The sequence below is a fragment of the Condylura cristata genome, unplaced genomic scaffold (genome assembly GCF_000260355.1).
Source record: "Condylura cristata isolate star-nosed mole 26May11 unplaced genomic scaffold, ConCri1.0 scaffold00004, whole genome shotgun sequence".
NCBI lineage: Eukaryota > Metazoa > Chordata > Mammalia > Eulipotyphla > Talpidae > Condylura > Condylura cristata.
In genome coordinates, this window is record NW_004567105.1 from 40,001,750 (window position 1) to 40,014,316 (window position 12,567).

Here is a 12,567-nt window from a genome sequence, read left to right on the forward strand (position 1 = left end):
AATAATAATAATATTAGAAAATTTTGAACTGATTGATAATAAACCTATGATATATCAAAGTGTATGGAATATATCCATAGCTCTTCATAGGAGAAAAGTTACAGCTATAAAAACATCTACTAGAAAAGGAAATATTAAAATCAAATCCAAAGGATAGAAAAATAATAAAATCGAGCTAAATTTAGCAGAAGAATATAACAAAGATAAAAGGAGAAATTCATGAAATAGGATGTAGATGCTCATGACAGAGACTAAACACTCAGTTTTGACAGTGCAGGTTAATGTAACAGAGGTCCCTTTGGGCAGGACTGAGCCCCAGCAAGGATGTATCCTAAAGCAACGGAGTGTTAAGCTTCAGACTTGGGAGTGAATCTTCCTGCATTTGTATTACTGGTTTTTACCCTTAATAGTTTTGTGAGCTATACCAGAAATATAAACTCTTTGAGTCTCTGGATTCTCATTTAAATTGGAGCCATAATGGCACCCAACTCATAACAAGATAACTGAATTAAATAAATACTTTAAAATATACCCAGTGTTTACAATTATCAATATTAATGAGACTTCTTAACCCAGGCCTCTCAGTGATATGGAATGTTATCCTTTGTCGCCTGTGGAAAATATCAGAACTGCACAGAAATAAGCGGCAAGAAAGCAGATCAAGGCAGTGAAGCAGAAAATTAACAAGAAGGGAGATTGCCCAGCTGACGTGGACATGGCCAGTGCTTTAAGGTATCATGGACCCATCACTGCTGTACAGAGAAGAGCAGAGCTTCACAGTATTGCTCACATATGCATACACCCACTTTTGACTTGGTGGTTATGGTACTGAAAGCCACAGAGAAGGGTTCTCCTAGCAGGCTATCAAAAAAGCAGCTTTAGGACAAAATGTAGGGAAAAAATTAGGTGGACATGGCCACAGGAAAACCATATCCCCAGGTCCAAGCATTTAAGTGCCAGATGTTGGTGTTCCAGAGAAGACAGTAATACAGCTGAGCTGAAGCATATACTACACCATGGAAAAAGAGAGAAGAACATGATCTCCAAGAGTAGGTGAAAATGAACAACTGATTTTAAATGAGGAAGCAAAATAGTGATACCAATTGTCAGTCTCTTCTCAAAATGATGCACCTTTGTGGTGAAGAGGATTGTAACCAAGACAAAATGGTTAAACTGCTTTCAGACTCTAAGTTCAAAAACAGAACATAACATATCTGAAACTATTCTCTGAGACTTGCTTTTACAGACACAGCAGTCTGGAGGCTTATTTATTAATCTTGAACTGAGTTCCTTGGCTAAAGCCAAGAGACTGCAAGAGAGGAATCAGTGGGCCATCAACAGGTGTTGTAAATTCCAGTTATCTAAAAAATGCCTTTTCAAGTATGAAATGTCCTGTAACTAACCAGTGACTTAAACCAAATTCATATTTCTTTCCTACTAGACAGTTTTTCAGTCAGTAATATTTAACAACTTTGTCTTCAACCTTCATTCCTTTTCTTAATTAAGGATAGTGATTTCAGGTTTTTCTCTTAGCTCCTTACCAACTGATAAGCAACGAAATGTCTTTCTCTTCTCAAAATCTGAGGTCATAATATCAGTTTCCATGCAGAATGGAAGTCCATTTATTTGGTAACAAGATGATTTCTTATGAGTCATAATGTTGCAAATTTGTTTAATAATCAAATTTAGGGCCCTCCCTGGTGGTACAGCAGCAGGTTAAAGCACTGCACTATGAAGCTTAAGCCACTTCCTCATGAGTTTGATACCCCCCTGCCCTGGAGGACATCCACATGGTGTGGCAGACCTCTCCTGACCAACCCACTGCTTCCCTCAGCAGTGTACTTCATCAATCTGCCTGTTCTGTTCCCCACTATGTCCCTGGTGAATCCTCTCATCCTCCTCATCTCTGGCCTGTACCCTAGTTCTGTATGAATAAATAAATCTTTAAAAAATAAAAATAAAATAAAATAATCAAATTTAGGGGATTTTATTTTATGAGGCTGGTCAGGACTCCATAGGGCAGGGTTCCCAGTGTGCAGGTAACAGGATACTCAATTAAATGAGGACTGAGCTCTTCAGGGGAGGGGCTGATGCATAAATGTTTATCAGCCAAAGAAGGACCATTGAGAGTAAATCAGTCACTAGTAGACAGTGTGCTGATTAGTTAGACCCAGTCAAATTAAGAGTTGCCATCTATCTTCTCATAATTATGGGAGTAAATTGAATGTGGTAAGCAGAGATTATACTTGGAGAACCCCAATTAAAAGGTTTAAGCAGGACTACCTCTTTGAAAGCCACATTTTTTGATAAAGGAACTCCTATATTGCATCATTTAAGACTGCTTACCAGGGTTGTTCTGGGAACATTGCATATTTGCATAATAAAACACTTCACAGGTCTTCCTGATAAATCCTATGGAGGTTTTCCAATAGTTTGTTTGTTTTAGGGAAGATTGCACTTTGTCAAATATATGAAAAAACCTGCAATAAAAAAAAAGAATTCAGAGAGATTATGCTAAGTGAAATAAGTCAGAAGGAAAAAGATAAATATTAGATGGTCCCACTTATACATGAAATACAGAGAAACTAAAGAAAGGGTCAGGAAAAGATAAAACTTGCAAGCTGACCATAAACCTGAGACATGAGCCATGGTGGGAGAGGAGTCAAAACAGGAGGGGACAGGAGTGGGGAAAATGCAAACAGGTGCTATGGTGGTGGGACAACAGGTGAGGGGAGAAATCAAACATTGTCCAAAAATTAATTAACTAACTTTAAAAAGAAATTAAAACAAAGGAAGAGAACAAAAAAGATCCAGAGACAACTAATATAAACATGGGTGTGACAGTCCACTTCTGTAGGTCTCTGAAACAGTTCTTGCCCTCCCTGGTGGCGCAAGTGGTTAAAGTGCAGCACTATGAAACTATCAGCAGTCACTGCAGCGTGAGTTCGATCCCCAGCCAGGGAGCTGACCCACATGGCGCAGCAGACATCTCATATCTCTCCAGCTGCTCCCCTCAGCACTGTATTTCAGTTGAATTGCCTATTCTGCTCCCCACTCTCTCTCTGGTTGAATTCTTTCACCTTCTCCACCTCCTATTTGTACTCCAATTCTTGTATGCATAAATACATAAATGTTTAAAAAAATTCCCTTCATGTATATTTTCATCTTTATGAATTTCTCACCCAGACCAGACTTGAAAAAAATTAGGGAAAAACACTTCAGGTAATACATAAAATATAATATACAACACATTAAAAGATAACAAAATGGAAAACTGAAAGTATAAGATAAAATGAGCTTTGAGGCAAAAATGCATTCATTTTTTTGACATACTATGAACTTGACATAATAGTCACCAAGGAAAATAGAAATTGATCATACATATAGTTCATGATGTCAAAAAATTTTAAAAAGGGCAAAGTTTCAGCTCCCAAGAGAAACTGTCCATTTGAAGTTAGAATCCTGATTAATGCAGTGAACAAGAACTCAATATAGCCACAACTTGAACTAAATAAGGTCTTACATTTCTTGTAAAAGACAGAGCCAACAGTTAAACTTTAAATGAATTGTTTAATTTTATTTTGTAGATGCTTTCCAGTATTTTCAAATAGGTTAATATTTTTAAAATTAAAAAGTGAGCCTTACTCTATTCTAGAATTAGAAATAGAAAGTACAGTTGAAGTTTGGACAATGTAGATTTGACCTGTGTGGCTCCACTTATATGGGCATTTCTTCCAAGAGTTCTGAAACAAACCAATCATTTATTGAAATATAGATGTAAAACTCACAGATAAAGAAGACCAACTATAAATTAGACACAGATTTTTTTATTTATTGTACTTGAGTTCAGTGCTTCTAACCTGAGTTATTCAAGAGTCAACTGTACTGTGTTGATCTGTCATTTGAGTGGAAAGGAGCAGCTTGAATTTCTTTATTTTATTTGTCCTATATTCCACCAACCATATACTTACACTATGGCAATAAGCTGGTCCTTGCAGTCATTGGGAAAGATACTATTCCCAGGTGAGACATCTGCACCCAGCAGCTGGAAGAGCTGATAACAGGAAAGGCTAACTTCCAGTAGTTGCTTTTCCAGTTCTTCCCAGCCCAAATATTCTTCAGATATTGAAACTGGCATATTTGCATGTCCAGAAATCACCTCTTGCAAAAGATGATCCTTAGCAGGAAAAGAGAATATTGCTTACAATACATAAAGCAATGACATGTATGTACAAAAGATGCAGGCTTTATTGATACTCTCAACAAGAAGTTCACTTGAGCTGCATATAAAAGACTGTGCCCTGAGGGACTGTGATTGCCTAAGTGCTAGTGAATGGACTCCAAAATAAAGTTTCATAAAACAGATAGGACACAAAAGTCAAACTATCAGTACTGTTTAGCCTCCCATGTGGTCCCCAATAGCCCTAGCTTTCTGCTGTTCATGCTTTTGCATTTCTCTCCCATAGATAAACAGACTGGACCATGACTCATATCAACCACCAAAAAGCAGCAAAAATGATGTGTGCTCATGCAAACTTGCTCTTTTTTTTTTTTTTAAGATTTATTTATTTGCGCATATAGAACTGGGGTACAGGCCAGAGGCTCAGGGGCGGCAAAAGGCTTCACTAGAGACAGAGTGGGGAGCAGAACAGGCAGATTGATGAACACTGCTGAGGGGAACAGCGGGCGGGTCAGGAGAGATCTGCCACGCCATGTGTTCACCACCAGGGCAGGTGGGAATCGAACTCACACGGAAGTGACTTTTGCTTCTTTGTGCTACGCTTTAACCTGCTGCGCCACCAGGGAAAGCCACAAACTTGCTCTTTCTGAGTAGCTCCTACTCCCTCTCTCTTTCCTGGGATTCCAGGGTCACCCTGTGAGAAGTTTGGCTACCCTACTAGGAACATGTATGGGGAGACCCCAAGGGGAAGAGAAATGCTGAGACTGGAAGAGAAAGACAGGTCACTGCACTGTCCCAGCTGAGCACCCAGCCCCCACTACCACCTCACTGCAGCTAGCTGAGAGGATTTCACTGAGAGAATCAGCAAGTTCATGAGAGAAAGCAAAATATGTTTTGCTTTAAGATATGAGTTTGGGGTAATAAATACTCTAAGTGCCATCAGGAAGATTATCTCACCATACATAAAACCTACAAATCTACTTGCATCTCCAATAGGCACTGTGAGTTAAACTGGATAGGGACCAAAATATTGGGGAGGCGGGGGGAGGGTTGGCTGGGAAAAAGTTGACAAACTAAGAACAGAAAATCCTGTGTGAAAACAGGGAGTGGTCTTTAGTGCCTGCTAGCCTTCACACATGCCTTTCCCTCTGCTTCACATGTGCCTTGTGCCCCTCTGACTTGGACAGTGTCTTTACATTTATGCCCCCTCAACCTCACACATAGGGGTGTTACTAAAGTAGTGCTAGCAAAAAAACTTAAAAGACACTTATCCAAAGAGGAATTGCAGATGGCCAACAGGCATATGAAAAAATGTTCAGCATCCCTTATAAATAGGAAAATGCAAATCAAAACCACAATGAGATACCACCTCACACTTATAAGAATGAATGGGACATATCAAAAAAAAAAAAAACTAACAACAAATGTTGGCAAGGATACTGTGAAAAGGAACACTCCTACATTGCCGGTGGGAAATGCAAACTGGTACAACTACTATGGAAAGTTTTATGGAGATTCCTCAGACTACTAAAAATGGAGCTGCCATATGACCCAGCAATTCCACTCCTAGAGATCTACCCAAAGGACACAAAACCATTAATTCAAAAGGATACATTCACCACTATGTTTATTGCAGCACTACTTACAATAGGTAAATCCTGGAAACAACCCAAATACCCAAAACTAGATGATTGGATTAAAAAGATGTGTGTGTGTCTTGTGTATACAAATGTAAGCATGTGTGCATGTGTGCATGTATATGTATGTGTGTATATGTATATATACATGCATACACATGCATGTGTAATGGAATACTACTCAGCAATCAAAAAGATAAACTCATGTCATTCACAGCAACATGGATGGAGAGGGAAGGGATTATGCTCAGTGAAATAAGTCAGAAGGAAAAAGAAAAGTATAGAATGGTTTCATGTAAAAGAGGAATTTTAAGAGAACCAAATAAGACATAGCGGGGGGGGGGGAGTGTATTGTTATTACAATACAAAACAAAAACAAATAGACAATTATAAACCAAAAATATCCTAAAGGGAGGGGTACAGAGAGAGATTGGAAGGAGAATGTGGGGGGAAATGGTGATGATGGGGTGGACCAAGTGGGGGAGAAGGGAAGAAAACACTGTTTTAAAATGAACAATATTGCAACTAGATATATAAATCTTTTAAAGCGTTAAAAAAAAAGTAGCTCTAACTGAACTGTGCAATAGTCTTTAAGTTGGGACATAGTTTATAGTGCACTGGTTTCACTAGTTCACTGATTTTATTTCATGTGTCAAATTACAAGAGGTCATTCTGAAGGGAAAAAAATAAACTCCAGAAAGGTTATTATTTTTAGTGCTGGGTAACACTGGGTAACTTGACCACTAGAAGCAACAGATTGCTCCAAGTTCACTCACCCTACAGATATTGTCCACCCTACTTCACATATGTAGCTGGAAATGGAGCATAACAGAAACCCAGACACCAAGGTAGCACAGTTTCAGAGTTTGGAGTGCTTTCGGGAAATCTCATCTGTTGAACCAGAATAAAGGAAACCTTATTTCAAATAGAATGTGGGGCTGGGGGCCAAGAAGGGAAGTTCTCCAGTCTCAATAAGAACTCATCAATAAGAAGCCCCAACAGGAAAAACTTAATTATTGACCTACAGTGGGAAAAGAAATCCATACCAGAAGAGTAGTATTTCTTATTTTCCACCAACTCATCCAATAAGATCATCACCACTCTCAACTCTAGCTTTCCACCAATCACTCTGATTCATATCAATCCCTCTTAACTTCCTCCTTTTTTCCTGTTAAATAAAGTCCCTTTCCTATTAAATAATGTCCTCTCTCCTTGTCGATGGCTTTTGCTACAATTTGCTTGTTTCGAATTGTAATTCCTCTGCTATTCTGAAATAAACCCATTTTGCTAGAAAAATACAAGCTATTTTATTTTTTAGGTCAATAATGTTAAGTCAACTGGGTATATCAGTTGGACGGGACAACTAGGAGTGTCCTTTGGGTCAGCTGAGGTTCACTGATGTCAACAGCTTTTTGCAAAATCCCATGTTAAATGTTAGCATCCTCAGTAGATTTAACTTATAAATGATCCCTATGGTACCCTTGGAAGAGACAACTGATGAATACGTACAGCATCCTCCACTGATCCACGTAGCGTGTTAAAGACACTTGTCTCATTGAAGGAGTAGTGATGGCACATCAGCCCTAGGAGACCCTCCCATACACTGGAATTTCTCAGATTCAGGAAAGCCTCTCTTTCGGAACTCCATCCATTCAGACACATAGCAGTAGCATTCTTCATCAACAACTAAAAAGATTAATGAGAGTTGGAAGAGGTGACACTTAGTAAGGTTTGGATCTTTCTACAAATTCCAAGCTCTACAAATAAAAATAGGTGACAACCAAATATAAAATAGAATGTGTTTTCCCTGAAAACATGTTTATTGTCCTTTTTATTGTGATAACACATTTACAACAGAAGCAAAACTAAATTTTGTTATTTAATGTCTTATCAAATTGCATACTTCTAATCCTTTGCTGTTTACCTGCTTCAACTCCCAAAAGAATACTTCTTTTTCCAATTTTAAATGGTCATACCCAGGCAGTTTAGAGTCCTTTGCTGATGTCTCCAAGTGAAAGAGAACTTCTGTAAGATTAACATATTGATTTATTATTCACCTAAAAAAGGCTGCTCAAAGCTTGACTTCTATGAATCAGTAAGTTCAATGCCCAAAATATGCATGTCAGTGAACAAGTCCTGTTATAAGATATTTGATTATTTTCCTTGGAGAAAAAAACCTGGGAAAAGTTATTGTAAACCCATCTCATACTTTCAGAAGTATAGAGGGAAATCTTAGCTACAGTGCAGGTAAGGAACCTGCCCTCCTCATTTCTTTTCTAGGCCATGAAAAGGTGAAAGCCTCCAGCCTTCTGGAACAAATTTGCTACCTCCAAGAAGGGCAGAGAAGTGAAACAACCATATTAGTAGTAAGTTTGAAAAATGGCATTCTTCCAAAGGAGATGTGATGTGTGTTCTCCCTCCCTGATGCTGTACAGCAGGGGGAGGGACAGAGCCAGATGACATGGAGCGATGCCCCCTGGTCCCTTGCCAGCCTGAGCCTCACAGATGCTGGTGTGAATGTAAAACAGACCCTGGTTCTGGGAAATTGCCTGTCACCAGCCCCACTGCGGACTGGCAGTGAACAGAAGGCTGTTCCTTTCGTGTAGCAACACTATTTATTCAGTTTTGATGAGTGCTTGCAATACCCCCAGAGTCTTCATTGCAAGCATAAATATGTATGCACATCAACATGACTTATCTCCAAACTTGACAAAGACATGAGGTGGCTTTGAAGTCCACTTTTCAATAAGTTTCATGTTCACTGCTAGTGAGTTGATAAAGAATGGCCCCAGGGTGATTTTACCTTGGAAAAAATGTAAATTCTGGGCTATCACATTCCTGAGAGCTTCATCAAACTGAAGCAATCTCTTCAGAGTTGGCCATTGGGGAAGATTTTGAAGAATGTCCTGTAATTTCTGTAGATGCAGTAATCTGAGTAAGAAAAAAATATATGAATAAATGAAATAAAACAGAAAGCAGTTCAATGTGCTATCTGAGGAAATGAAAATTCCACTCTTAGGAAATTATTCCCCAAAGCTGGAAAGTGCCTCCAAACACCAAACAAAAACGTTTAACCAGGCTCTGGATATTAGCTTGATTGGAGGATTTTTTAGATACTGAAAGTGAAGTAAAATTCTCTTTTAGCCCCAAAAAGGAAAGCATATTTTTAATAGGATATAAAAGAGGTGAGAGTTATGATAAAGTTCTAGGTGATATTTAAGAATATTTTTATGAAGTTCCCAGTTTCAGGTGCATAAAAATATTTTCTGAACAACCATATATCAGAGACATTTTGCGGGGGTGGAGTGGGGAGTGGGATCAAAAACGGGAGGAGTGGGGAGAGAAATGCACGGGATTATGGTAATGGCACACGGGTGATTTGGTGATGGGAAACCTGTGGGGATTACAATCGAGATGGAAAAAAAAATGTACAAAATGATGTAAAAATAAACTTTTTTAATAAAAATAAATAAATAAATAAAATATTTTCTGAATGTCAACAGGGTTGTGGTGGAGTCTGGGCGAAGCCCACTATGTATGCCAAGTGAGAGTGAATTTACAGCAGCTGCAAAACTCTCCACTGAAGAATCCCAGTAAGATAGCCTGATACATGCAGGCCCTGGAGATAAGGCAAATGAGAGTCCAGATATCTGAGAGACACAAGGGAACTTCTGCAGATAAGGAAGGTGGCACAAACAAAATTCCATGTTGCCCTCGGAATCAAGCAAGTAAGTCACTGGAGAACTATTTCCAGCATTGAACCACAAGATCTGAATCTACCTTCTTACCTGAGGGTCTCTCTGTTGCTACAAGAGAAGACAAGAATTTGAAAATCTCCTTGTCTGAGATTTTCTTACTGAACAAATGGACAAACACCAGAATAGTGGCTGAAATTGGAATTGAAGATGAGAAAGGGGAAGAGTTAGATATAGGCTGGTCAGTGTTGGTGGCAGAACTGTCCCCAACCAAGCAAGCATATGGACGAGAAGGAGAGTAGCCTACAAGGAGAGAAAAACAGAAGGAGTGTTGCTAGTGAAGCCCGAGCAAAATGCCTACTGGCTGGGGCTGCCTCAGAGCTGGTGAAAGCAGCATTGAGCTCCACCTTCAGAGGCGTTTTCTACATTTCACAGTAGAAATGTAGCCTGATGGATTGCTGTCGCTCTTTTGTACCTGCTGCGCCAATAAATCTAGCCACTGCAGAGGCTAAAGGGACCCAATGATGTTTCTCTCATGTCACCTCCCACCAATTATAACTGCTGCTCCAACTCCATTACAGGTAGACAAAAAAAGGAGTTGTGAATACCTGGGCCAAAGCTTGGACCAAAACTTTATTGTTTCTGCTAAGGCAGAGTGTGAATCTACAAAACCTGAAGAGGGCTGACAGTGTCTCTCTGATTTAATGAGAAGTTTAAACTGAGATGGAGACACAAGAATACAGGCCTGCAAAGGAGGTGATGGAGATGTTAAGCCAGAGGAGGACACACCTGGTGATACCAAGGATGAGCGATTTAGTCTTCAGTGTGGAAGATAGTATCACAGTGTAGAGTAGGAAGCAATGAGAATCCTAACCACAGCCACAAAACCAAAGCGTAACTACTGAGCAGTACACACAGCTCCATGTGAAAGTGAAGAAAAATGTTTACTGCAAAAGTAGATTAAAAACAAATCACAGACTTGAGGATACATATAAAGGAACTTGATAAGAAAGTTAATGAATCTGTAAAAAAAAACAAAACAATAGAAAGCTGAATTTAGGAGAGACAAGCAGATATTGATAAAGGAATGGAGGAAGAGGCCAATGTTTGCAAGCATTTTATAAACATGAGATGTTGTCAACTTGGGGGTCTCTCTGTTAGCCTCATGAGGTAGAGAAAGTAGCACTTCCTTATAGTGAAGACACAGGGCCACTACGAAGTACTTTATGGAGCCTCCAGCAGGCCAAGAGGTTGATATTCATAAAAGACCTTAAAGATTCTGGTCAGGGTCCCTCCCTGGTGGCACAATGGGTTAAAGCACAGCACTATAAAGCTATCCAAGCCACTGCTTTGGATAGTTCAGTCCCCAGCCAGGGGGGTGACCCACATGGCATGGCAGACCTCTCCTGACCTGCCCTCTGCTCCCCTCAGAAGTGTATTTCAGTCAAACTGGCTGTTTTGCTCCCCACTCTGTCTCTGGTGAATCCTCTCACTCTCCCCCACACCTCTGGCCTGTACTCCAGTTCTGTATGTATAAATAAATGACTTAAGAAAAAAAAAAAAAAAGATGTCGGTTGATGATGTCATCAAATGGAGAGGCCCTGGGAGGGTGACCCAGGAGCTCGTCTGTACAAGTGAAAAACATTTTTGTTAAGGAAACAATGAGATTTTATATTACTTGGAACAAAAGATAAGCAAATAGAAATGAAGGCTCAAAAGGCCAGTAGTTTCCTTCCTAGTGCTCACAGTGGATAGTGGAAACTTCCCTTTCTGATACTGTGTGCAGAAATTACTAGGGGCCAGGGAAAGCTAGATACATCCTCTCTTGGTACATAGAGCACATTGAAAAGACTAGGAGTCAGGACTAGTGGCCAGGGGCACAAAAAAGGTACTGGGGAAAAGTACCAGTGTGTTGGAATTTTGGAAATTACTAAAGTGACCCAAATTGTGTCTCCCTTAGTGTACTTTAAGTTACAGAGGTGATATCTTTAAATATTTGAAACAGACAATCCAAGCAGATTAACATATACATTTTCCATTATTCCAAGACAATATTTCTTATTGGAAGTTCAAGTAGCCCCAATATATTGTTCTTGTCTATGTCTAGCTAATTGTTGCAATGTATCTGCTGCCAAATCCCTCCATCTCCTTTAAGTTCTTAGTGCCCACATAGGAAAAGCATTGTTTTCTCCCATCACTAGAACCCTGGGCAATCTCTAAAGTATGAATTAAGGAATTGAATCTTCAGAAGTAAGAAGTTGCTTTCTTATAGGGTTCCAGAAAAGAGGTTAGAAATGTTAATCATCATTTGATATGTAAAACAATAGGGTATCATACAATTCTGACAACACAATCCTCTCTTCATGCCACATAGAAACCACTAATTTCTATAACCTGTGTAGAAATGAGCCCTTTTGAGACTATGTTGAACAATCTTATTGTTTTCTTCCAATATATCTTCAACCTTAAAAGTGTAATGAACTATATCAAGTTACAAAATTCTGACACAGTCACTAAAGAAAAAGATACAGTACAGCATACCCCAGAGATATTAATGATTCAATTCTAGACCACTATGTCACAATAAAGCAAGTCACAACAATTTTTTGGTTCCCGTTGCATATAAACTATATACAATGTATAATTTAAGCATGCATTACATTTATACTTTACTAAAGTTTGTTAACTGTGCGATAATATTGTGCTTGGTAAGGTATATGCATATGTTAAAAATTACTGTATTGCAAAAAATTGTTAGTCATTATCTGAGTCTTAAATAAGTTGGAATCTTGTAGACAGAGGGTATTGCCTCCAGATTAATGACTACTGACAGATGAAATTGGTGATTGATAAAAATTTGGGTATCTGGAATTTCTTAAGATAAAAAATAATAGTGAATAACTTCATTGTTGCCACAATTATTGATTATTCCATACAAAAATTATTCTCTAATATATGATGTCATTTGATAGAATTTCACTCAGTAAAACTTCTTGCAATATTGAAATCAATCTTCTCTGCCTGCCATTGTTGTATTAACTGAGTTTATGTAATA

General features: G+C 38.8%; 1 protein-coding gene across 1 annotated transcript in view; it reads right to left on the reverse strand.

Annotated features, from left to right (window-relative positions):
* ABCA13 (ATP-binding cassette, sub-family A (ABC1), member 13) overlaps positions 1-12,567 on the reverse strand; it is a 436,597-nt gene that overhangs the window by 352,225 nt on the left and 71,805 nt on the right. The window contains exons 11-15 of the mRNA XM_004676530.2: positions 8,621-8,748; positions 7,742-7,842; positions 7,327-7,503; positions 3,972-4,177; positions 2,347-2,480 (exon numbers count right to left, since the gene is read on the reverse strand). Of these exons, the coding sequence (XP_004676587.1) occupies positions 2,347-2,480; positions 3,972-4,177; positions 7,327-7,503; positions 7,742-7,842; positions 8,621-8,748 (746 nt within the window). The remainder of the gene's footprint in view (positions 1-2,346; positions 2,481-3,971; positions 4,178-7,326; positions 7,504-7,741; positions 7,843-8,620; positions 8,749-12,567) is intronic.